Source organism: Tachysurus fulvidraco, chromosome 1, assembly GCF_022655615.1.
Source record: "Tachysurus fulvidraco isolate hzauxx_2018 chromosome 1, HZAU_PFXX_2.0, whole genome shotgun sequence".
Classification (NCBI taxonomy): domain Eukaryota; kingdom Metazoa; phylum Chordata; class Actinopteri; order Siluriformes; family Bagridae; genus Tachysurus; species Tachysurus fulvidraco.
In genome coordinates, this window is record NC_062518.1 from 26,292,383 (window position 1) to 26,320,113 (window position 27,731).

Consider the following 27,731-nt stretch of genomic DNA (forward strand, 5'->3'; position numbering starts at 1 on the left):
TACTGACACAGGGGCAATTTAGCATATGCAGTCTAATAACCATTATATTTTTCACAGGTGTGATAAACATAGACCAAATAGAGGATGCACATATAGACTCCGGCAGAACTTGATAAAAAGTCACACGATTTTTTTTGGGGTATTTGCAACACAACTCATTAATCATTGCACGCCATGGGCAACAAAACATGTAGCTGAACTAATGCATATCTTAAATCTAAGCAGGGCAGAGCAGTCCATTAGAAAGGTTAATATATCGTTTAAAACTAATTTAAATCATGCCCATAAGACAGCAAAGTAGTCCAATAAATCATTTGACAAAGAGTGAGGAAACAAATGCATTTATTCATTTACAAATGTTTGCAGCATGAGAACACAGTTTTTATTACTATAAATAAAGAACATTCTTAGAAAAATCACAGGACCTGGTGTCCCAGAATCAATTTGACAGTAATTTTTGTAGCTGTTTCAATGCCACATCATGCCAATACCTTATACCAAGGGTGTCCAAGCTTATCCACAACGGGCCGGCGTGGGTGCAGGTTTTTATACCAACCAAGCAAAAGCCACACCTGATTCCACCTGTTTAATCAGTTGTTGTTGGCTTTTAGTAGACTCTGTTGTGGCTTCTGCTTGGTTGGAATGAAAACCTGCACCCAAACCGGTCCTGTCCGGATAAGACTGGACACAGCTGCCTTACACAGTATATATATTACATACGTGAACCTGTGACTGGTAATGCCATCATTATCAGCACGCCCTCGAACTCAGGTGTATGCATATGACCCATATCTACCCAAAATAAAGAATATAATAATGATTAAAAAATAAAAATTTGTCCTACACTTAAAACTTTGGTAAATGCTTTTTTTTGTAATCTGCATCCTCAGTAAGCTTTTAAGGCAACAAAGTTACAATGCTGACTGATTCATGCTAAGCTGTTTTCTAAAAACAGGCCTGTATGTTCTCATGCAACATGCACCAGTGTGAGTAGAACGGATGTGTGAAAACAACGAGGCCATAATCTAAAGCCTCTCACAAAAATGATATGTAGAGTCACCGATCATGAAAGTACAGAAAAACAAAACAAAACAAAACAAACAAACAAAACAATACCCACACGTGCTCACATCGCCCTTGTGGGGAAAAAAAAGGCCTACGACTTCGAAACAAGTTGTACAGAGAGATGAAAGCATGACATCCACGTTCTAATGACATCCAAATCTGATTCTTTCTATTCGAGTGATGTAAGCCTCAGTCGTAGTAAACATTTCATTATGTCTTTATAGAGAAATGATTACACAGTGCTTCAGTTCATGGACACAGTCGATCGTACAGGAAGATAAAGCAGAATGTCAAGTGATACGCAATACATCCAGTAACGTTAACACATTCACGTACACTAATACCGAACACATAGACATAAAAAGTTGAACTTCACAGTACACATTTTCTGTCCTCTTATCCAAAGTTTAAACTAATTTTTAGACAAAAGGCAAGATTTTGCAGTACAAAACATAGTCACTCACACACACTCACTCACACACACTCACTCACACACACTCACTCACTCACTCACTCACTCACTCACACTCACTCACACTCACTCACTCACTCACACTCACTCACACTCACTCACTCACACACTCACTCACACACTCACTCACACACTCACTCACACACTCACTCACACACTCACTCACACACTCACACACTCACCCTCACACACTCACCCTCACACACTCACCCTCACACACTCACCCTCACACACTCACCCTCACACACTCACACACTCTCACTCACACACTCTCACTCACACACTCTCACTCACACACTCTCACTCACACACTCTCACTCACACACTCACACACAAACACAAGACATTTCTCACATTTTTGTGCAGCCAGTAAAATGTTTGGCTTTGTTTTATGGTTTGCGGCTTAAAAATTTTCCACAAAAGTCTTTTTTTTTTTTAAGATAATACTACAATCTAAACACTGAACTGTAATGCCATATACAAACTGTCCAATAAATAACAAATAGTGCCTTTTGCCAGTAGTGTTTTTTATTCTTCAAGGATACCGGGAAAATTGTCCGGTATGTTGGAAATTGTTCACTTAGATTAAAATTCCCACCGTTATTCTATAACAAAATGTGCTGGTAAGTTTTCCTCCAAATTGATGAAGAATTTAAGTGGTGCGCATTGCCAAGGCTTGTTCGAGTTCTTGTCTCCGTTGTTGGATCTAGTTTGGAAAAAAAAGAAAAAAATGTTGTCTCAGGGTGTTTTTGATTGACACTGTCCCTCAGGTTTGCTAATTATTTATCTACATCTAGATCTACCGTTAAAATGGCCATGTTAAGTAAACTGAATCAAATGGAATTAAATCAAATTGAATTTCCACTGTTTAGGTTATGCAGGGCAACTAAAAAGGTAGTGTTATTCAATTAAATTTTGATTACATAGAGCTGTTAACAATAGACATTGTCACAAAGCAGCTTTAAAAAAATCTTATAAATTCAGGGTATAAATTTCAATTTTTTAAATTTATCGCTAAATAAGAAAGCTAGAAGAGACAGCTGTAAAGGAAAAAGTCACTGTGATGATATTAGAAAAAAACTGAGAGGAACCGGGCTCAAAAGGGGAGCCGTCCTCAACTGGGTGACACCAGATAGTGTGATCAGATCAACTAATTCTCCTCTATAATTGTGTGCTATATGGTGAAAAAGCGAAATTGTGTGGCCAGAAAATTCCTTTTAGTTTTAACATGAAGTCTTGTAACGGTTCACTGATGGAGACTTGAGTGCAAAACTGTCGGTATAAATTGGCAGTCCAAAGCCTTCTTCATGGTTTCTACTGTACAGTAAGTGATACCATCCACAGCAATCGTGTATATCTATGATAATATATTGAACATTCCCGCATATTAGACCTTAGAGCTGGTGGGAATTGTGTTATATGGAAACTTTGGTTCTAAAACGATACAACATTATACATAAAATGGTATATATATACATAAATAAAACACTAACCTTGCAGTAAAAGTATCGACTCACAGCTTCTTGAGACCAGGGCTGGTTATAAAACTCGGCTCTTCTTTCCTCCTCTGGGTTTCCCACCACATCAGTCATCAGCTATACAAAGTCACCATTTTGTTAGCGATCACAATTTAGCAATTGATCACATTCATAAGGTTTATTTGAATTTGTAACAAGCCAAGATTAACGAAGGTTAAAATAAGAGTAGGCTAAATAAACAGTGCAACAAAAGTAAGAAAAACAATAATACATTTTAAAAAGCCTTTGCCAATTTTTTTTTGTCAGCATTTTTTTTATCCTAGTTCACTTACATCAGTTTAATGTGTTTTACTTTCCCACAATAAACCATATTTAAGAAACTATTCTTAATAATATTTCTTCCAATTATATTCCGTTCGAATTCTGAAATGAATAATGTTTCTATAATGTGCGTATATGTTGAGTAGGCTTTAATCAGACCAGCGTTCTGACCTTCAGGTCTCGATTTTGTGAACAGATCCAGTCCTGAATGTAACCCTTGGGATCTCTGGAGAAACTGAGCATGAAATCTCTCTGGATCTTCAGCTGGTTGATGGATTCGATCGTCTCATGGATCTGGGCGACCACAGAATTGTGTGTCAAAATGAGGAATAGGTCAAGAGGTCTACACATCTGTAGACACTGTTAGTGATACAAAGACATCTTGTAGATCGAGTTATTAAACCACATACACTGATTATGCCACATATTCTTGCATCGGATTGGTCAGAAAATGTTTATGAACTTCCTGACAGCAGTGCTGACCGTACCTACTGCTCTAAATATCATATCTTTCTATAGTAACTGTATGTTCAAGTCCTTGTGTGAAGTTTAAAAATGAAGGACAAAAATGAGCATCAGGTGTATTTAGCTTTTTTATGCTTATAAATAATTTATATGTTTATGAATTTATAAAATTTGAATATTTTTGAAGTGAGTCTGGTGAATGAATGACCCTTTATAGCTACTATAATGTAAGCTTCAACAGGAAATAATTTGTTTTGTGGACATAGATAACATACAATATGTTGTTCTTTTAATCAATAAAACTGTTATTGTATCTAAAGACCTGTGATATTGAGTGGAATAAAACAGCATTGCATTGTTTTTCTTTTAACAGCATTACCAGCGTCTTGTTCCTCACAAATCATCAAGTTATATTACAGCTCTTGCTACTGTATGTTTCTGACCTTGTTGTCTAGTGACGCAATCTCCTGCTGATTAGCCGTCGAGAGCAGAAAACCATTCATTTGGGTCTTTAGAGGATCGTCCACCTCGACATCTATGTCATAACAGGCTGTCTTCTTGTGGTCATTAGGGTCCACACTGTTAATATAGTACATAATATTTTAACTGGGAAAAAAAACACAACGAAAACTCAAGATGATCGGCATGTTTGAGTTTAGTACCTGATGACATGGTTGATCACGATGGGGTCAGGGGGCAGCAGCAGGTTAGTGAGTCGCTGAGGAATCTCACTGAACTTCAGACGCGGGCAGTCAAAGATCTGCAATGTGCAGAAACGTACTTCAACTAAGACCACATTCAGAAACGGGAACAGATTTATCGTCAGCTGGGCCTAATGTTTCTTAACAGTTAATGAAGCAGTAGCAGCAGCAAAAGATCCTCCAAAATACTGATTTGAGTATAAACTGTAAAGTATTAACTACAGAAATAGCAGTATAATGCACAATATAATGCCAGATTCAACCACATCATAAATCCCGAGGTTTCCGATAGCATGAATATCATTACTGGCATGGTTAGTGGTGTAGCGGGGCATCACCTGACAGCATTAGTTGTAAGACACAAGATGACATCCATACATTTGTGCCTCCTTCCTAGACAAATGACCAGTTTGTATAAGAACTCAAAGACTCATGAAAGGATTTCCACTACACATCGGCTGGAAGCCAGTAATAGCTCTGCCATGTTTGCTCTGAGATAAAAAGCTTTGAGCTTGATTCCAGCTTCCAGCTGCTTCAGGATCTCTGTCCCCTCACCCTCTGGTCCAGATTTTGGAAATTTCTGGTTTAATGCTATTGTTCTCCAAAGAGAAGTACACAGTGGGAGAAATCATGAAGCTAAGAACTGCACTATATACTCAGAAGAATAAGAATGTAACAAAGTAAATGATGGCCTAATAGACACAACATATTCTGCAATACATTTAAAGACATGGATAATTATGCTGTCATTTTTTCAAGACACTTAGTGTTAAAGGTGTTAAAGTACCTGCTGGAAATACTTGTCACAGCTAATGTATTCCTTTTCGTGGGAGTCCTGCAGCTTGTTAGTCTTGACATACTGCCACAAGGCCTGGATGATGCACGAGCGCGTCTGTGTGTGGATGCCCAGCAGGCGAGCAAGCCGAGGGTCCAGCTTAAACTGGGGTGGCTTGAGGAAGAAATAAAACACAGTCAGGTCAATGCTTACTAACAAGACCAGTACTAAAATCATTCAGCAGTATAGCGGTATCGTGGTTTTTGATCAACACAACTTAATTCCAACTTAACAAAGTGAAATTTCTTCAGTCTTTGCAACTGTGAATCTATCTGCAAAAAAAGTTACTGGTATTGGAAGCAAACCTGAAAACTTACAAAACACTAGCACTTAAACACTAGCACTCAGCCATTACAATATAATTCCTGCATAAGTTTAGATTTCCAGGTATCAAATGCTATTAGAGTAAAAATGGCCTTTGTGCCTTTTGTGAAAAACACAGCAGCAACCCAAGATCTCAAGCACACCAGTTCAAACCATTGGTCTAGACATCAACCTCATCTGTCAAGAATAAAAGAATCTTTAATGGACTGTATTTAAAAAAAAAAAAAAACACTAAAATTATATACCCTGATATTGAAAGTATGATATTCTTATAATGGACACATGGGGCAGTTCTCTGAGTAGTCCACATTTTTGGGAAGATGGAAGATTCACATGGTAGCATGAGGTCAGCCATCTACTAAGGTACAGTATAAAGGTGATGTTTTGAAGGCAGGGTCAATTTTACCTTTAACAGAATTTGTAATTCCATTGTATTTCAGGGAATGAATGAAATAAAAGTTGGATCATACCGAGGGATGGGTAATTGTCTACACATGCTAATCGTCAGTATATCTATTACCAGTATTTTACTAGTAACCATAACTGTAATCTCACAAAAAAAGCTAAATTTTATCAATTGCATTCTTTGAGCATTTAGAAGTACCTGATTTTCCTCAATCGTGGCAATACAAAATGAACTAAAAAATTATTTCAACCAAAGAGCAGACGTCGTTCTTGGTAAATGAATGTAGCGCTGCAGGTCATGTGATCGGAGAGCAATTAGTGTGACAAATAGAAATAGTATTGAAAATGATCGATGAATCTGTAAACAATGAAATGTTAAATATGCTGAAAAATTGAAACTAGCTCATTTAGTTTAATCTGTGATCGATTAGGTTTCTCCGTTCCACATAAACTTTGCAGTGGAGAACCATTGTTGAGTGTGATTAATTAATCTTCTCCCACTTTTCAGGGGTACAATATTACCACCAGTTTCAGATTCAGACCACAAAAGTAGGAAGAGCCAAGATAAAGTATACAAATCCACTGAAGTGTGTTCTACATTCTTTAACTACAGCGTAGTTCTTGGATCTGATTGGTCAGTTGATGCACTGCTTAGACAGTTGCTCAGGCTGTATAAATGACAGATTAATATTAATTTTAATATTATTGTTTCTATAGTAACAGCTCGATGTTATATAACAAAATAATAAACATTAAAACAACAACAACAAAAAAAGTGGTGTTATAAATGTTTAACATAGCAAAGATTTCCATACAATTAAACTTTCAATATTTAGGAAAGTCTTCAGAACAGAGGAGTTTATGCTTTCCAATTTCACTGTACAATGACAGAAGAGAAAGAGAGAGAAAGAGAGAGAGAGAGAAAGAGGTGGCCTTTCACACTACACTTAACCCCATGTTATCGTTGATTGAAAAACGCTGCTTTTAACCTAAAATTGTGGTACGTTTCACCATCGAAGCAGAGTTAACAGCACTTTTGTGGTGTTACCTCTACATTGTAATGCCAAAAGGTATACAGTGAAACAATGTGGTATTAAAAAGTCACAGCTAGAGGACAAACTGGATAGCAGAGACCAAATTAACCAAGTATTTAAGAATCTGACTAAAACAAATGACTGGAAGCTGGATATCAATGAACACTTCATCAGCTACAACACTAAAATAAAAAGACCAAAAAACAAACAAACAAAAAAGGTTACCAAAGTTACCATTCGGTACATATATATGATTTATAACAATTCTGAACGTCTGTTAAGGTTAGATTACTGTAGATTTCAGTAGATTACTGGCTCACACCTGGTAATCGAGCATGAGGAGCAACGTGCACCGGACGTTCACGTCTCCAGGCCTCTTCACCTGGAAGCCATCCGTCTCCTGGGTTGTGGGAGTCCGATGCCACTGTTTCAGCAGAGTACAATACACTAAGAATTACACACAGCCTCCAAAAGTATCAGAACAACAGACACAATCCTTTTGTTTTTTGCTATATTAGATATTTGGGATCAATCAAAACTTTCATTTGCTAATATTTATATCTTATTGTATTAAACAACATTGAGCACCTTTAATAACAGATCACCCAATTTCTTGGGATGAGCAAAAATACTGGAACAGATGGTGAAAATATAATAATAATAATAATAATAATAATAATAATAATAATAGGGGGACACGGTGGCTTAGTGGTTAGCACGTTCGCCTCACACCTCCAGGGTTGGGGGTTCGATTCCCGCCTCCGCCTTGTGTGTGTGGAGTTTGCATGTTCTCCCCGTGTCTCTGGGGTTTCCTCCGGGTACTCCGGTTTCCTCCCCTGGTCCAAAGACATGCATGGTAGGTTGATTGGCATCTATGGAAAATTGTCCGTAGTGTGTGAGTGAATGAGAGTGTGTGTGCCCTGCGATGGGTTGGCAATCCGTCCAGGGTGTATCCTGCCTTGATGCCCGATGATGCCCGAGATGCACAGGCTCCCCGTGACCCAAGAAGTTCGGATAAGCGGTAGAAAAGGAATGAATGTATGAATGAATGAATAATAATAATAATAATATATAACTATTAGGGCTGGTAATTTAGCGTGTTAATTAGATTAATTAATTATGAGAAAAAATAGCGCGTTAATATTTTTAACGCATTTAACGCACCCCACCCCTCCCCACACCTGTACCAACGATTACACATCTTGCAATAAGCTGTAGTGGCGAGTTAGTCAAGCATGATGCCAAACGATCTGCCTGGCTTTCTGAAGGGCAAATTTAAATTCAAAACTCTTTCCAATGGAGCCACTGATAAAAACCAAAGTCCTTTGCGTTCTCTGCAATAAGGAATTTGCATACCATCTAAGTAGTTCTAGCATGAAATACCACCTGAACTCAAAACATATTGCGAGCTATGCAGTTAGCACAACTCTGGATGCTGCAGGCAAGCTCCGCCAAACCACGCTGACTGAAAATCGCCACAAATTAAGTAAGTCGTCCGCAGAAACACTATATATATATATATATATATATATATATATATATATATATATATATATATATATATATATAAATACACACACACACACACACATATATACACACACACACACACACACACACACACACACACACACACACACACACACACACACACACACACACACACAGACTAGACAGTATAAATATGGATGGACATACAGAAGTGTAATGATTTTTTTGAGTTTTTGGTTGGTGCAAGGATGCATGATTTTAAAGTGGTGCAAAATAGTGCAAAACACAGAAGAAAAGTGACATTACAGTGGTGATTGTTAACACCACATCAGCTGTTCAGTGCAGAAGCTATTAAGCTATTGTTTTCCTTGGACAACCTGTTATGATACAGAGACTGAATTTCTGTAGATCTTGTTAACAAATATGAGAATTAAAAATGGTGTTTGGTGGCATGCTGTTTGTCCAGAGTTCAACTGAAACCCTTTAATACATTTAAACACAAGGACATTCATAGGCACTTGTTTTTGCTAAAATTATGACTACCTGTGGCATGATATATAGTGGTCCCCAATTATAATGGAGGTGACTCATAGCTAAACTCATTTAATGTTCTTGGACACAGGATGATCTTTCAAGGCCTCTCTAAGCAGGTAAATCACGGTTTTATTGCTCACCTCAGACTGGTATGTGGCTTGATAAAAACCTGCAGGCACCAAGGACAGTTTGAAGCACCGTGAATAACCCTCCCACCACTCACACACACACGTTTTATTTCAAACCTGTGGCATCGTCAAACAAACCAAAGTAAAGAAATGGGTTTGAAAGCAACACAATGCTAACAGGGAGATGAATACCTCTTCCAGTGAAGCCTATTGACAAGACTATAGGCTATTAGCTGTCTATAAATATTAAAACATCCAGAAATATTAAGCAAAAGTTAAAGCTCAAGTGTGCGTTAACAGAATCAATGAAGACTACTAACGTCTAGCTGATTGTCTGTTTCTACTTGTCTAACCGTGTATCAGAAGTCCGCAGGTCTTTATTCAAATATATACATGTAATAAACTCAGCTTTGCTATTGGATTGTATCGATTATTTTTTATTATTTTTTCTTCTTTTTCCGGTGACCGGAGGTTTTTGGGGATGTGTATAAGCACGTTAGGAGTGGTAGTGGAACGTAACACACATTATCTGTAATATGTCGTATATTAAAAAATATATAAGGTTGCATAAAACTTCACCTCAATGTAATATGGCTGGAGATTATTAAAAAAAGAAAAAAAGAAAGAAAGAAAGAGAAAAAAATTCAGTGCAGTCCAGTTTTTTTTTTTTGCAATTTTTTTCCCTCCAAGTTTGATTCTTGCTTCTGTTCCATTTCTCCAAAGTGTCATGGGCAATGGTTTATGTAATGGTTTATTGCTATGGAAACACTAACAACTTTTCAAGACGTGATGCCGTGAATGGTTCTTAATCCAGTGACCTTATCTTGCTCCAAAAAGCCCATTGTACCAGTGTTCAAAAGTGTTTTCTTGCAGAAGCTGGTGTACAGAGCTGCATGTACAGAGATTTGTGTAGCGCTACACTGCAACCTACAAGTGTACAAAATGTCTACAGTAGAGTCAGATACTGGGTTGAGATTAATAAATCACCCGGTAACTAAATTTTTTTCCCCATAACAGGATTGTTACTAATCTAAGGTGGGTGAATATTAGTACAGGAAGAACAACTACATATTGTATCACTGGTTGTTAAGGGAAAGTGAGAGTGAGGTCCTACCCACCCATCAGGACTACAAACATTAAAAAAATGATCAAACCCACTAGAGAGAGATACAAAGCACACACACACACTTGGGAAGTAATGTGTGAAGAGAATGATTACTAATGATTTGTTCAATCATTCATTCGTTTTCTACCACTTATCCGAACTTCTCGGGTCACGGGGAGCCTGTGCCTATCTCAGGCGTCATCGGGCATTAAGGCAGGATACACCCTGGACGGATTGCCAACCCATCACAGGGCACACACACACCCTCATTCACTCACACAATCACACACTACAGACAATTTTTCCAAAGATGAAAATCAACCTACCATGCATGTCTTTGGACCGGGGGAGGAAACCGGAGTACCCGGAGGAAACCCCTGAGACACGGGGAGAACATGCAAACTACACACACACAAGGCGGAGGCGGGAATCGAACCCCCAACCCTGGAGTTGTGAGGCAAACGTGCTAACCACTAAGCCACTGTGCCCCACTACTACATACCTTTCTTATATATTTAATATTTATAAATGAAAAAATCAAGGCCAATAACCATAGTCATGCAGGAATGAAGAACAAGTGGATTCTTACCTCAACTAAGTGGTTATCAGGTCCATAGAGGTCTTTATCCAGCTCAATAACCAAGCTCTTGAAGAAAGAAGAAAACTTCCTCTTTTGCTTTCCAGGCTAATTCCAAGAAAATATATATAGTATGCATTTTCAGTATATCTATATACACATACATATATATACATATATAAGCACACACACACACTCTTACAAAATCAATAGATTGCTCATCGTGCACATATAATTCAGCAATGCACAATGAAGAAATGAAAAAAAAAAGTCCTTTACAGTGAGCATGCATAAGAATAATAGAAAAAAAATGTTATTAAAAAAACACCAAGCTTGTTCTCTTTTAAATTTCTCCAAGGCTAAAAAACAATGAAGCAGTCTCAATGGTATTTTCAATGCCCAATGTCATATCGGCCATTTCACGTCAGCTACTTAGAAATTACTGAATAATTTACCTGCGCAGAACAATATACAAATAAACGCCTGTATAAATTAATGCATCATATATATATAACTGTAACATCCAGTATGGCATAAAAAACAAAATGAAGATTTTACGGGAAGTTTGGTGTTCACTTACATCATCCAGCAGCTTGCCTTCTACTCTTAGCTCCCAAGACGCAATGCTGCCCTCTGAGTCCTCCGAGTCAGGTTTAGCTGGGTTAAACGTGTTGGAGATGTACAGTCGAAGCTTCCTCTTTTGCTGTAGGCAGAGATAATGATTTAACGATGCACTGTGTTTTTGTTTTTTTTTAACTATGTGAAGTTGAGAGTGCTTATAAACGGAATATTAATCCAGGTTCCTTGTTTGACTATTATTTTGAAAAGCAATATAGAATACTGAATTCCATCTTCTCCTTTTTTAACAGTAAATGTATTCTACAGCATTTGGTAGATGCCCTTCTCTAGAGTGAATTAGGTTCTCTCATTGTTCTTTACAGAACTGAGCAGTTAAGGGTTAAAGTTAAGGTCTCCGTTGTTTGAGAAACGCTTCAGAAAACTGAGTCAGGCCGACAAACAAAACAAATACAAAACGAACGTGTAGCCAATGAGCAGAAAGGGGTATGTCTTGTCAATATGGGCGGAGAGTGTGTTCAGTGCACGTGTGTGACATTAGCAGAAAGCGGTTTTAACATCAACATGGAGGATAAAAACAAAGAAAGAAAGCGAAGAAAGACTTACGATAAGGCAAGAAGTAGGACGTGTTAATATAGGATCAGCTTTCCAGCACTGGAGAGAACTGAAGGAGCAGGAAGTTGGCCACATATTCACAGATTGGAGTTTCCCGAGTCAATAACTCCTGAGTTAAACGCTGTTACTACACAAATAACACCTCTTTTCTATCGTAGTAATGTAGAGAGGCAGCTACAACCGCGTTTTGTGTACTAACAGCGTTTAGCTCAGGAGTTACTGACTCGGGAAACTTGAAGCTGTGAATATGTGGCCAACATTACTTAAGGCGCCGAGACGCTTTTTTCCTTCTCGATAGGTGAGTAACGTTGGTTTTGCTTTGTTACACAGAACTAATATATGCCTTTGTCCTTTGCATGATTATGCTTGTGTGTCATTTTTGCTTGTTTGTTTATCTGCAATCGTATTGTTCTTCCCTTCAGCTATGATAAAGACACATTTCTTTCCATTAGTTGCCTGGGTTACGTATGTACGTGTGGGCGGAGCTATCAATACTGGGGTGGGACCCATTTGGGTTAGGGGCGTGTTTGTTTTGGTGATTTCAAATGTCGACAATGGCTTTCAAACAACGGAGACCCAGCCTTTAAGCGCCTTACACAATCACCCAGCAGCTGCAGCAGCTTGACCGTGCTGAAATTTAAAAACACACAACCTTTCACCTATCTCACTTGTTGACCATGTAGTGTTTAGTTATAAAAATGTAATATTTTATAATAACACAAGCCAGATGAGTCTGGTTCCTCTCAAGGTTTTTTCCTCATATCGTCTCAGAACCTTTCTCCTTTCCACCGTCACCTCTGACTTGCTCATTAGGGACAAACTTATACATCTAATAGTTCTATCTGGAATTGAGATATTTCACTGAAGCTACAGTGACAATGTGACAAACTGTAAAAAGCTAAAAAAAAGAAATCTAAACTAATGTGTTTCCACCTACAGAACTACACCACCAACTGTGTGAATGTCCAACTATATGTACACTTTATCTAAACACTCCCAATTCTAGCTCTTGGAATCCCTCTGATAAAGCCTAAAGTTCATAGGTTCTAAGTTCTTAAAGACTAAAAGAGTTAATTGACCATCAAAAGTCTTTGACTCACATTATTTCTCCTTCGATTAACAATGTTAACATATTTCCTACAGAACTAATAGATAGCTGTACTGGTAACATCTAAAAAGATATTTCAGCACTTGTTTTGCTTAGGGATAAATATAAAATGTATAATTTTTATCCTGAATTTATATATTTCTGTAAAGCTGCTTTGTGTCAGCGCTCTTTGTTAAAAGTGTGATGTATATATATTTAATAAAACTAAATAGAATTGGATCAATAGGAGACACTCAAGCATGTCCGATCCGAATCGGTGATGATCACGCACCTTCATCGGTCGCTTGAGGGCCTCCTGTATATCCACCCGCTTCCTCATAATCGTTTGGTCCAGTTTGCGCTCAAAAGCCAAAAGGTCCATGTACGCCTGTGACTCGGGCACCAGTTCACGGATCTAATGGCAGGAAGCGACACGTGAATGAGTAATGGAGATGATCACAGAAGACATTAATATCTCATGGCTCTAACTGCAGCATGTTATCAATATATCCTTTTAGAATTCCTCTGAAAAGGCCCTTACTGCTATTTATAAAACAGACTAGGTGAAGTTCTCTGGAGGTAACATTTCTTAATACTATTCTGGTAATTAACTAATCAACTAAGTGACTTTAGTAGAACCTACCAGCCAGTGAAACTAAGCCAAAATAAAAAAAATAAAAGCAAAAATAATAATGATAATGGCCTTTCTGTTCACAAAGCAACAATCTTTGTTATTCTACACGTTCACGATTTTTCATTGTATTGCATCATTCAGAAGCACAATAAACCCACAGTGTCTAGTGTGCTTGGTAAAGATAAAAATAAAGCGTAAAGACGACAGAATATGCATTCTAAATAACCACAGGTCCAAAATCATCCTGTCATTCATTTTTCAGTAATATTACTATGCCAGAGATTTACATTTCCCAGCTTTCTGTGTGGCATTTTATTTACTGTGCCACCACTACCTGAGCTCCCTGCGCACCATTTACACCACCCCAAAAACTCAAAAACCTCACAGACTGCTGAAGGCAGTAGAGATGCTTTTGTTACAGAGCACATTCCTACATTGGAACCCATATCCCCTCCCTTCAGGCGGATTTACCTGCACCGTTGACTTGGAACATATTAAAAAAACAAAAAAACAATCAAAGACACAGACAAACAAAGATAAAGAATAACCACGTTGATGCACCTCACCCTTTGAGGGAGAATCTTGTCTGCCATTTTCCTTCTCTTGGCACTACAGATGGGGAAAAAAGGGACAGAAAAGAGAGAGAGAGAGAGAGAGAGAGAAAAGCATGTTACTATGGTGACTGATAGAAGAGTCCACAGGCCATCTGCTGAATAACTGGGACCCGTCCAGAATTGTTCCAGCTGTGCATGTGCGTGTCTGTGTGTGAGAAAGAGAGAGCAAGAGAAAGAACGAGTGCAACAGAGAAGGAAATTGGATGGATGAAAAGTAGGAAGTGAGATATTGAGAGTAGTTCTGGTCATTTGAGAGGTGTTTCTTCATATCTTTGCGATTGTGTGTGCAATGTGCATCCACTGAGACCCATGCAGATACAATATGATGCTGAATTACAATGAGGGACTGAAGCAAACCAATCAGTCCTCTCTTTTTACTCTCTCGTGCAGTGTAGTTTTCTCTCTGATGATCCAGAGCAAAAGCCATGGCTTTTTTATAATGTTTGCTCAGCCATGGTCAAGAGATTAAATGCAACGACAGTAAACATTGTCTGGAATAAACATATGAACAATATGCATTACAGGATGCTGTTTGTTTATTGTAAGGCTTACTGTATGCGTACCAATAAAAGCTGCAAAATGAATCTTGCAAGCAGCACTGGATTGACGTCTAATCGAGAACTTAATCCAAAGTTAAGGTTGTGAAAAAAAACCTGGCCTTTTATTTGTGCTTTTCAAGCTGAAATAGCTAACGGGGTTTCAGTAGAGCGGCAGAACAGATAACCAACATGTCCCAATTTGGTCATTATCTCCTGAACTTTAACCATATACTGTAGAGCACCGTAACATGTATTATGTCCTAGATAACATTAGGAAATGATAGAACGCTCTGATTAACAACACTCAGCATTTTAATAGACGGTGTCCCAAACAGTGGTTCAATGACACACTGAATATTATCCCACTGTTATTGGTATATTTTTTCTTCCTACATTTATTATTTTTTATACCAGAGGTCCACTGAAATCTCAGCAGATCCAAAAGCACCAAAAAAAAAAGGCATGAATTTCTGTCAGTTATTTACCTCAAGTCATCTTGGAGAGAAAGGAATGACGTTTTATTCTGATGAAAAAAAACAACAACTGACTGAAAGACCGTTTAAAGAAGACTAGAGAGATGAAGGTATTTTTGATCGGTAACATGAGTTGCAAAGTTGTGGTGGACCGGAATCAGCCTTGGTTGGACGGCATTATTTAGAATGTCATGTTTTTTCAGAAGAACAGGAGAAACAGGAAGAAAAACCTATACAGACAGGAATCAAACTCCACCCAGACAGTAACTCAAGCTCAGGCTCCGGACCCAGGAGCTGCAAGGTAGCATCACAATCCAACTTACGACACATCCTTCATCCACTTCACCTATCCTTTCTTCACACCTCATTATAAAACACAACCTCAATAAGAAACAGTATCAATAATAACACTAAACATCTACAGTATCAGTGGGAAACATATCGTTCCCCAGATGGCGGAATCGTATGTCTACAATCATTTGCCCCTGAGTATAGATAAACTTTCCCATAGCCCTTTGCTCCCACCCCAGACCACAGAGCTCCTCTGGGACAGGCTGAATGGGCTGCAGAGGTTGGGAACCGTAAAGAAAAGAAATGTGGAATCAGATGGACGGATGATTGATATCTCCTTAAGAAACCCAGGCAGGTAAAATTCAAGGTAAAGGAGCCCAGAAGACTGTATGTGAGATGAAGAAAAATTAAGGAACCTTCAAGGGGAGTAGGAACCTATAGAAGAGGCAGTCAATTGGCTATGTCTGTGCACTAAAGAAGACCATGCAACTGGCATCCATGGCTAACTCAAGGACGGTTGTATATTGTATCTGACATGCATACGAGGAGATTATGTTCATTCTCTTAAAAACAATTGTTTGTGGTTGGGGGAATTGTTTTGGGAGTGGAAGAAGAATAGTGGATTATCAACCCCATTCCTCATGGTACTATCAGAAGTGCATACATGCATAGGGACCATATAATGCTAATCATCTACTGTGCAAAGTGAAAATCAATCGCAAACTCAGACTAACATGCAGCATAGTTAACCGCCTACTTGAATCCAATTGCTGGCTCAGACTGGACCTCTCGCAAGTCCAGTGTTCTTGTAGAAACCTCATTGGCTCCTTGGAATCCCAGTGGTTTCCTATAGGTTGAAATTTAGTGATTCTAATTATATATTAAATAATAAAATTATTTCTTTATGTAATAGTCCTGGAGTCCAAAACTGCAAAGGAATTTACATACACAAGATTAAAAAGAGAAGGCGTTTATGGCAAGACAAACGAACGCACCAGTCTCGAGTAATAAAATAGTTAGGAGTAGCAATTTAGGTTTAAAAACATGTTTAAATGTATGGGGAGAACCATACATCCTCATGCTCTCTGGAACACTACTTTTAAAATGACTTTAAGAGAAGCATCTTGTGCTGCTTGAGCTGCAACTGATCCTTCAAGCTAACAGCAGGACCCTGGTGAGCTGAGTGAGCTACTGTACACGTGATGGGATATACTGCGTCAGGAGCTCAGCATGATATACCCCGGCAAAACCACTGAAAGCTTTAAACATCATAAAGAGGACATTTTAATCAGTGTGGAACTTAGATAATATATTATAATAGGGGTAGTGAAATACAGTAATACCTCGAGATACAAGTTTAATTCGTTCCGTGACCTTGCTCGTATCTCAAATTGCTCGTATCTCAAAGCAATTTTCTCCATTTAAAATCCCTTTAATTGAAATCCCATTAATCCGTTCCAGCTCGCAAAATTCCACTCCAGTTGTTTTGTTTGTGTTTTGAATATGAAAAATGTTCAGTATCTGTATTTATAAGTGACAAATATTGTATAAAAACATACAGATGCGCACGGAGGTTGAGGGAGGAGTAAACAGGCGGAGGAGTTAGGAGGAATTACACTTTCACTTTCGGTGACTAACTCGTTACCGTACGCTCTTAATGTTACTTTACACTTAAATGGAACTTAACTAAACTTCACTAAAATTAATGAACTTAACTGAAATTTTCTTAACTGAACTTTATTGCTACAATTTCTGTTTTCTTTACATTAATTTCGTTTTAATAAAAACCTGTCCGGTCGGCATATCGGATGCGGTGTAGTCGCACAAGTTAAAATTTTTTAACAAATCCAACGCTCAAAACGGATCCGAAAATGACAGATCCTCAGATGGTCGGCACCTCATGCAGCGCCTTTGCGACTCTCCATAGGAAATGAATGACATCCTTTTTATCGACCCTCGTTTGTCATGTGCAGTGGAAAGGCAGCTTTAACCGAGTGAGACGCGGGAAGCTGAGGCGGGGGAAACAGAGCACACGTGGTTGTTGGGGATCTTTGTTTCGGCAGCGGCGGTGGCTCGGGTGCTCATATCTCAAAAATTTGCTCGTATCTCAAGGCAAAAATTTGGTGGAATCACAGCTCGTATCTCAAAAAATGCATATGTCAAAGCACTCGTATCTCGAGGTATCACTGTATGCTTCAGCGTGCTTTAGATATGTTCCTGGCTTCCTATTCTGAACTAGAAGAACCTTTTTTAAAGAGAGAGCGGGGCAGCAACACGTCAAAACAGTAGAGGTTCGAAAAACTAGTTTTTTACAGAAAAGCTATAGGATAAGCAGTCGCCGAACGAGCAGGTAATGGATAGATAAACGCCATGAATGTACAGGGAACAGGATATGGTACATAAACGTCATTAAGAGGATAATGAAATAATTCTTATTTCCTACCAGTTTGTAATGTTTTGGTGTAATGTTTAGACAGATATGCTTTATGTTGAGAATGACAAACAATAAAGTGAAGAAACAAGAAATTAAACACTAACGATGGAATGCTGGTTATGACGCTTATTGAATTGGAATATTATGGCTATTAAAGGCAAATGTACTATAACGCACAATAATTAAATGCCATTTGCTGTTTCCACTAAAGCAATAGTGCTCATTCTGGTCACTAGATGGTGCAGAAACAGAAAAGGACACATGAAAGATTGCATGGAGTTCAATATCAAATGAAGGTACAAATCATACCAGGCCTTTTGCTCTTTTCATATCAGGATAAAAGCAATGTTAATATATGATGGTCACTGATTACCCTCCGATGAACCTCAGATTTAACAAAGAAAAAGACAAGACACTTTTCTTTGTTCTAAGCATGGAGTCTACTAATGCTGTGCTTTGTACAGTAGATTCGAGACATGCATGGTACTTACTTTCTAGGCCGGCTCTGAACGGATGGGGATTGTACTGGTGGAGTCGTGGTGGGCCGTTTGCGATTAGGGTCCAGTGTAGGGTTGGGCATCCCTGCGCGAATTGGGGGTGTTCCTCCATACGGTGGGCCGGGTGGACCCATAGGGGCACCTTGATGAGGCATCCTTGCCCCTGTGGTCATACCTGGACGCTGCAAGGACAGAAACAACAAGTCATTTATAGAAAGAGAAAGAGAGAGAAAGAGAGAGAGAGAACCATGAATGCATGTACAGTACATATGTTATTTAAATACTAAATTGTTGAATAGTCGTTTGAATATTCAGAACATGCATGCTTGCTACAATGGAACAAAAGTGCAAATATACACAGTACACTGTACATCACTACAATTTAACTGTAGTTTCCCCCGGTGTCCAGCGAGAGCCGTGGAGCGCAGACATGTATTGCCTTCCACTGTCGAGCCCTGATCTAGGCCACAGTTCCACACACCTGTGCTTGTCATTTTAGAAACAACAGCTGCAGCAAGACTGAAGCAGGATCACACTGCAGCTTAAGCAAAGTCAAATTGGTCACACCAAGCAACCATACAGGCACACCACTGTTTCACTCTTCAATATATACATATACACAAAAATCCTGTTTTTTTGGGAGGATGTTAAAGACTACATCTTTACGTAAAAGCCACAACCATAGAAGCAACTCTTGTGCGACACTTTTTTCTAGTGTTTGTGATGCATAACTCCATATATTTGATTCACACGTACAAAGAAAGCACTACAAAAATGCTAAAAATAAATACATAAAGAATCTTGGCCAATCCAATCCGTTTATTAAACTGTAAAAAAAATTCTACCGTTAAACAAGCCATGGAATACATTGTATTGTGTGTTATTTTTTTGTTATAGGAATAATGGATAAATATTCTAGGCCAAAACCAAAATTGTGTGAAACGTAACTTGGTATAATTCTTATTACAGCTAATCGAGGAATTGTTAGAATATGATGCAGGGGTGGAGACCCGAGCAGATTGATCACATAGGAAAACATTAAGAAGTAACAACGTCTATGCAGACAAACTAAATAACGCAGAACAGATGAACACACAGTCAGGTACCAGGCCAGTGACAAGATGTGGGTGGAGAAAAAAAAGTAACTTTAGAAGTAAGGAAACATCTGTACATTTGTGTAGTTTTCTAATTGGCTTTCACTAAATTCCAGGGGTTTCGTTACCTAGAAATTTCGTTCTAGGGTTTTCGTTTCGTTAAGTGGGCGTGTTTCCAGATGTCTTGGAAAAACGCTCTCTTTCAAAAAAAAAACTACGAAGAACTAAGCAGTCATACAGGTATATTTATTTTAGAAAACAAATAAACAACCAAAAACTACCGTTATGGTTAGGGTTAAGGTTAGATTATCAAATAGGCCACGCCTACCCGATGACGCAATATCTGTTACGCTGTTCTGAAATCCCTGGAAATAAGTACATCCCTTTCCTAATCAGCCAGTCATTTGCAGCAGTGCAACACAAATCATGCAGATACCAATCAACAGCTTCCGTTAATGTCTTTTAAGAAACCGATGAACTCCTAGATATTTTATACACAACAGTCTCTAGACTTTCTGGTGTGAAAACCAGACCAGTCTGGTTGTTCTCCTCTGACCTCTCTCATCAACATGGTGTTTCATCCTGCAGAATCACACACAGGATTTTTTTTTTTTGCACAATTCTCAATCCAATCCATCTGGTACAAGCTACCATGCCACAGTGTGAAGATGTAAACATTCTCTTTAATTATAGTTTTCTCCCTAAACATTACATTCACCTTCACTCTGAGCTTTATCCTAGTCAGAGTCACAGTTTTGTCAGAAACATATTTTAGCTACAAAGCTACAAATCCTCAACATTGTTGTGCTTTAAAGATAAAACCCTTACTCATCGAGAAAGCTGTTAAAATTCTTTTTTCATCCAAAGAACTAGAAGATTCTTACTGTGCATTATAGAAGAGTCATTTCTGGTCCTATTTCTTGCTGTATTCTGAAAAGTCACCTACACAGTAACTGAATACAAAGTACTAAACGGCTAAATTAGTCACATATGACTCATACAGCAGCTCAAAGTCACTGCAACTCACAGGACGTCAAGAGAAGCTGTGAAAACGTTTGGAACTGGAGCCAAAGCGCATGGCTCCTGTGCTCTCCATAGTGCACCTCTGCCAGACATGGTGCAGTGACCCTCCCGTCCTGACCCGTTCAACCTTCCCAAAGTAGGCTGAACCCCAGGCTTTCTTGGGTCAGAGCAATCCCACTGCCTGTGGGAGGGCAAGGAGCAATGGGATGTGAACATGTGGACACAGCATGAAGCGGCAACAACTCTCAAGGTCGCAGCAGAAGTTTGAGGCACAGAGGGAGGTTTGGGCCGGGCATCAGGAACAGCACCCGGATGCCTCTGAAGGCTCATTACAGAAATAGAACTAATGATGAGGCATCACTAACACGTGCCTTCTGCTTTTCAGAGACTCGAACAGGAACTACGGAAAGAAAGTCAATAACTGCTGCAAGTTTACATTTCTAACAAGTAGTTTCTTTGTAGTCATCTTCTGACCTTCTAGGTTATTTTATTTTCCAATCGTCTTGAACCCAATAAAACATCATCATTAACTGGAACATTTCTACAAACACTGGAACGACAGATTTAATTTCCTTTTCTTAAAGACCTAATGCCACTAAACAGATGTTTCAGTGTCATTTTCAACTTATGATCCTTACTCACGACACGTTGGGACAATCAAGCAATTTTTAGTGACATTCTAATTTCTTCAGTCACTAAAAACCCTTATATTATAAATTAACATTTCAATGTTATATCTCATATAAATGTGGGATTTAACTTAATCACACGTTTATATATCGTGGCAGGATAGGAGGCTAGCTAGTGTTTTTTTTTTAATCAATCAACTAAAAAATAGAAATACATGAAATAAATCAATAGAAATAGAAATTTAAGGATAATTTTATGATTTTTAAAAGAATTTTAACCTCAGCTAAATGCTATAAAAAAAAAGACATCATGGCACCCTCGATATCTCAGAAAGGTGCATTTGACCATGCTATCTTAAAGCAAAGGGGCTGACCGCATTGATGCTGTGAAAGAAAGCCGAAGGCTAATTCGCCTGTCTGATCAATCGGTTAGAAGAAAAATCTAGCCATGTGTTTCCTTCTGCGGTTCTCACAGGAGTGCACAGCTTTTAAGGATGGATATTTAAAGTCATGTTTTCATTCATAGCCACTTTGCCAGTAAACAGATAAATCAAGGTCTTAACAAGTACGAGCCTGGCACGGCAGTGTGAGCGACAGCTATGCGTTCATGAGGACGTGCGTCTCCTTGTAGATGCGGCTCTGCTTATACTGAAAAGCTTTTGTAATCGTCGTAATGTCTTTCGTCTACAAGGTACGCCACATACTAATGTACCTTTTCGATGGAAGTGTGAAAAGTTTTCTCAGGCTGTGCAGTGCTTTAACAGATTGTTCTATATGTGCGAGTTTGCAGGGATGGTAGAATATACTGGTGTTTTTCACAGCTACAAATGTAACCATTCTAAGTGTAAGTTTGAAAGAGCGGGTAAGAATTTGTTTTGTGCTCAAACATTCAGCAAAATTAAGGGATATTCTCTGATTAATGATTTTGTAAACAGCACTGAAATTAGACTACACTGTTTTTAGTAGGCAAATTGCCCAGTGATTCGTTAAACGAAGCTTGATCGTAAGCCGGGCGAGAAATCTCAGTGGAAATGTTTATGCTCAGAGAAGACTAAACAGAAATGGTGTAGTCTGCCGGGCGAAACCAGAAACCTCTCTGTGCAGTGGCGCTGAGGCCTGGCTTGCTCTTTTTTTTTTTAATAACTAGTCCTGGCTAAACTTTCTCAGTGCAATTATTCACTGTTCAGAGCCTACGCTTTCTCTGATGGCTGCTGCAGCGAAATGATTCCAATGAAATTAGAGATTCATTTTGAGGGAAAAAAGTGGGGGAAAAAAAAAAGCAAACCAAATATAATGTGTAATAAGCTGGAATTTTACAGCTGGCTTCCGTTCATCGTAATAAGGCCGCACTCGTAGAAGAGTTTGTGAGACCCGACAAAAAAGACGACACGATCCGCTAACATTTAACAGCGAGTTTGCTTTAAAACGATAGGAAACAACATGCTGATGAACTACACAGACAAGACTTAAGCGTCGGTGCTGTATACACGACATAGATTAGCATAATAGTGGTTTCTGTAAATGAATCAGTTTCTGTTCACTTCTCCAGCACTTCATCACAGTGACCTGCACCAGCAGATGTCCCTCACTGCCCCGTCTCCTCCTCCTGCTCCTCATAATCATCATCATCCTCTTTCCTCTGTTTCAATAAAATTGGAAATGGAACCTCTGCATTGCAATGCTGCCAGTCTCCAGAATGCATTCACGTGCTTATGCAGCATGCTCATGCTCACACACACACACACACACACACACACACACACACACACACACACACACACACACACACACACACACACACACACACACACAGAGAGACTAAGCTGACTTGCTCACCACTCCGTGGACGAGAAACTCGAACAGTTTACTCTTGGTGGCTTTGCGAGCACCACCAGCAGAATCCTCTGTGGCCATTGTGCAGAAGCCCCCCTTTTTCTTCACCCCCCCACGATTGTTCTTTTGTTGTCTGTATTACTAAGCTTCTTCTCCCCGTCTGCCTCCCCTTCTGTCAGCTCCACATTCACTCTCCTCCAAAAGAGAGCACCCCTGCCCTCCTTTACTCTCCCACTCTATCTCTCCTCTCTTCTCCTAACGTTCCCTTTCACACACTATCTCTCTCAAAGCATGTTAGTGTGTGGCCAAAGTCCAGCCTCCTGCTCCACTCTCTCTCTTTCCCTCGCTCTTACCCTGCCTACTTTCCTCATTTTTATCATAGCTCCTTCTCACATTCTCAGTGGAAAGATAGAAAGAGAGGGGGGGGGGGGGGTCCTGATAAGTGGGCTGTTGCTGGCCGAAAACCTGACACTACTACAGCCTCACGTACTTGTCTCAATTTTAGAGTGAATGATTCATTACTCAGTTATAACCGTGTTTAAATATAAAAACCTTGTCTTTTAATCCAGACAAAATGTCCGTACTTTTCTTCCCTATTTCATCGGTTTTCTTTACGCTTCCTCACACCATAAAAAAATCCACCGTCTTTTTCTTTATCTATACGGCACAAATATTACTACTAATTCTAACTGAAAATACTAAAATGGCTAACTGGGCTAATTGGGACACTAAAATAAAATAAAAAATACACTGTGCTGCTTTTAGTCTACAAACCTGCCCATTTAGTAAACTACCAGAAAATCCACATGAGTTGAGATCAAGGTACATGTGTGTTTAAGAGAGAGAGAGAGAGAGAGAGAGAGAGCATGAGAGAGATGGAGAGAGAGAGAGCATGAGAGAGAGATGGAGAGAGAGCATTAGAGAGAGAGCATGAGAGAGAGAGAGAGAGATGGAGAGAGACAGAAAGAGCATGATATAGTATATATGGAGAGGAGAGAGCATTATAGATAGGAGATAGATATAGATATAGAGCAATGAGATATAGATCTAGCATGATATAGATTAGAGATATCATGATAGAGATATAGATATAGATTGATCATGATATATATATATAGAGATCGAGCATTCAGATGATATATATATAGATTGAGCATTATAGGATAGCTATATAGATAATAATTAATCATTATCATATAGATATATATATTCAATTAGATAGAGTATATATATATATCATTATATATATCTTATATATAATATAGTCCATTATAGAATATATATATTATCTAGCATTATAGATAATAGAGCATTAGATAGATCATTATATATATATAGATCATTAGATAGAGATAATCTATCATTATATATGATCTATCATGATATAATGTATATATATCTATCATTATAATATATATATAGATATATATCTATCATTAGATAGATGATATATATATCTATCATTATATATATATATATATATCTATCATTATAGATATAGAGATATCTCATATTATAGATATCAATTATATATATATATATATATCTAGCATTATATAGAGATAGATTAGATATATATATAGAGCATTATAGAGATATATAGGAGAACAGGAATAATTTTCTACTGATATTATAACATACCAATCATTACATATTTAGCTACAGAAAATGGTCAGCTATAGTGTATCTGTGGGTAATAACATTCCCGACATGAAATACAATAAGTGTTAGGGGAGCTGCAAACAGGGAATATCTCATTACTCCCTTTCTATTTCTGAGAAACCAAAAGCGCAGCACAAAGACGAGTCAATAAATCGATAGAGGCAGAAAAATCAAATGTTGCAAAAGCAATATGAATGCCAGGAGTAAAGCCCCCTTACAGGACCCCCATAAGCCCATACTCTAGAGTTGCAATGTCCCATTCATTCAGAGCCCAGAGGGGAGCTGAAGGGGGAACCCAGCTTTCACAAAGACCTCGACCGTGTGCCGAGGCCTGCCGAGTGCTGGCACACTACATTACTGCATTACAGCATCATTTCAAACAAAACCGTTTCAGCTTCTCTTTACTGTTTTTCATAAACATGATGATAATCATGTGGTAATACAACTGAGGTCTACTGACAGACAACAAACAGACGGTTAACTAATCCTGTTCAACAGCACCGCCATGTGTCAAAGCTTTTAAAAGGCTGTTCGTGCAAAAATACACAACTGCAAATGGTCTAAAATAATTGGTTGCACGCATTAAATGTACATATTCGAGTTTATTTGAAACAATTCCAACATACATTTATTACTAATTGATCATCTTGACATTAAACTTTAGTCAGTGTCTATTCAGAGGAATATGTTTGATTGTTCAGAATCAGACTTGGCTGAGTGTTTGTATTCTGATTGGTCAATTCCATAGACTTATTAATAAATTATCTAAAGGTCAATAAGTGAGGACTAAAACACTTTTTTGGTAATGACATCACGTCGTTGTTTATTATCCTACTACACAAAAGCACGTCCTGAAGACTTTTTTCCTCCTAACCCATCACACTTCACCAACTAATACTTGTTTTATGTTTATTCATGAATAATCCTATATAATTACACTTAATATTGTGGATACTCCAACAGACAGGTTATTTACTGTTATTACTAACGTGACATATTCACCGGCCCTCTCTTTTTTTTCTCTCTCTCTTTTTTCTTTCAATGAGCTTGTCATGTTATCAAAGTGTTTTTAAACGGACTGTTACAAAGCGCTGGTACTGGAGACTCCTTTAATAAACGTTAAATCTGATACAACTGCCAGAGTTGTTGTTATGGAAAATTAATCAACATCTTCTGACCTTTTGTAGTAATTCAACAGTGCTGAAGTATAATTGTGTGTCTTAAAAAAAAATTAAAAATAGGTACTGATGATTACTCTCTCTGTCGGAGCATTTTTTAATGAAATGTTCTAGATTTTGTCCTGTAGACACCTGTGTAGAGAAAGAAATATTTCCACTGCATTATGGACTAATATAGTACACAGTTATTTAGAATCACATAATCTGGTGTCCCCCAGATGAGAATGGCTTCCTTTTGAGTTTGGTTCCTCTCAAAATATCGCCTAATATGTTTTCAGAAATTTTCCTCTGAATTGGGATATTAATAGGGATGAATTTAAAATGCAATTATTTATGTCCTGAGTTTATATCTGTTGTCAAAATCTATTCAAATAAAAATTGAATGAAATTTATTTTAAGGCACGTCAAATAAACAGAAATATAGACAGGGCACTTTAAGAACATTAAGAAAGTTGATTTCAATGAAATTAATGCTAATCTTAAAGTTCTGAATCTACTACTTGATATAAGACCTGAATCTCCAGCCACAAGTTTTGCCACACAGTGAATGTCTACCATGCAAACTTAAGGCACAAAGTGTTTTTCTTTTCTTTTTTTTCAACTCACAAACAGTAACCTAAATGCAGCATAAATAGCACCACATGTGATTAATAAAGATAGAGATAGGGGGAAAAAAGCAATCAGCATTATAACGATGTGTTGAATGTCTCAGGTGAGACCTGGATAGAGATGAAGCAGTGCAGCTGTTGTGAGGAAACAGAATCATTTCCTACATCGCAGCAGAGGCCTATAGGAGCTGTGGGGATGTGTGGATGAAGTCGTGACCAGATTTCACCAATGCAAGGATGGAGAGAATGCGCAGTTTGTTTGTTTGTTGTTTTTTTTGTTTGCTTGTTTTACAGCATCTGGAAAGGGAATGTTATGGTTGACGGCGTTAAAACGGATGCAGATGTTTTGTGCTCTTACCTTTCTTTCCATCGCTGTAAGTTTGAGATGCACTTTCTAGGCCGGTACCTTATTTCTTGCCTGCTTTCAGTCCTTCTCCTCCTCGAGGAGGTGAAGGTGTAGAAGGTGGGATGGGATGCTGATGAAGAAAGGCCCTGTGTGGAGGAGAGCGGCGTGCGGTGCGGCACAAAAGATGCGCCTGCGCAAATAAGCGCACGGCTTAAGGGACCGTCGTCAAACTACAGTCATGTGTAAAGAGACGAAAGTGCAGGCGACTGTTACATTGTTACATGCTTATCTTTTTCCCTGCAGCACATTAAAGGCAGGGTCTCCGTTGTTTGAAAGCCAATGTTGACATATAAAAATCCCCAAAACAAACACAACCCTATACCCAAATAGGTCCCACCCTTGTATTGATAGCTCCGCCCACACATACATACGTAACCAAGGCAACTAATGGAAAGAAATGTGTCTTTATCATAGCTAAAGGGAAGAACAACACGATTGCAGATAAACAAACAAGCAAAAATGACACACAAGCATAATCATGTAGATCAGCGGTCCCCAACCTTTTTTTCACCGCGGACCGGTCAATGTTTGATAATTTTACCGTGGCCGCTGGAGGTGGGGGTTGGCGGCTATACAATTAAATTAAAATTAATAATTTTACTT

The 27,731-nt window shown here is 38.4% G+C and overlaps 1 protein-coding gene across 5 annotated transcripts; it reads right to left on the reverse strand.

Annotated features, from left to right (window-relative positions):
• Window positions 1-1,760: 1,760 nt before the first annotated feature.
• smarcd3a (SWI/SNF related, matrix associated, actin dependent regulator of chromatin, subfamily d, member 3a) lies at window positions 1,761-27,378 on the reverse strand. Of its 5 annotated transcripts, none has more exons than XM_027169380.2 (14): window positions 27,081-27,378; window positions 18,690-18,877; window positions 16,522-16,611; window positions 14,414-14,456; window positions 13,506-13,628; window positions 11,516-11,638; window positions 10,948-11,043; window positions 7,423-7,524; window positions 5,290-5,451; window positions 4,464-4,561; window positions 4,245-4,380; window positions 3,508-3,630; window positions 3,031-3,132; window positions 1,761-2,243 (listed from the first exon to the last, which is right to left on the reverse strand). In XM_027169380.2, the coding sequence occupies exons 1-14, from the start codon at window positions 27,090-27,092 to the stop codon at window positions 2,190-2,192; spliced, it is 1,452 nt and encodes a 483-aa protein (XP_027025181.1). In that variant the 5' UTR covers window positions 27,093-27,378; the 3' UTR covers window positions 1,761-2,189. The 5 variants fall into 5 exon arrangements, with proteins under 5 accessions (XP_027025181.1, XP_027025180.1, XP_047673393.1 ...); XM_027169379.2 differs by lacking the exon at window positions 27,081-27,378 and adding an exon at window positions 23,278-23,594; XM_047817437.1 differs by lacking the exon at window positions 27,081-27,378 and adding an exon at window positions 20,817-20,945.
• Between the last annotated feature and the right edge of the window lie 353 nt (window positions 27,379-27,731).

Coding starts and splice junctions, on each gene's coding strand:
- smarcd3a (XM_027169379.2), bottom strand. CDS start 23,355: ATGGCCACAGAGGATTCTGCTGGTGGTGCTCGCAAAGCCACCAAGAGT. Junction 18,878..23,277: donor AGTTTCTCGTCCACGGAGTG/GTGAGCAAGTCA, acceptor CTGTCCTTGCAG/CGTCCAGGTATGACCACAGG. Junction 4,562..5,289: donor GTGACAAGTATTTCCAGCAG/GTACTTTAACAC, acceptor TGCACATTGCAG/ATCTTTGACTGCCCGCGTCT.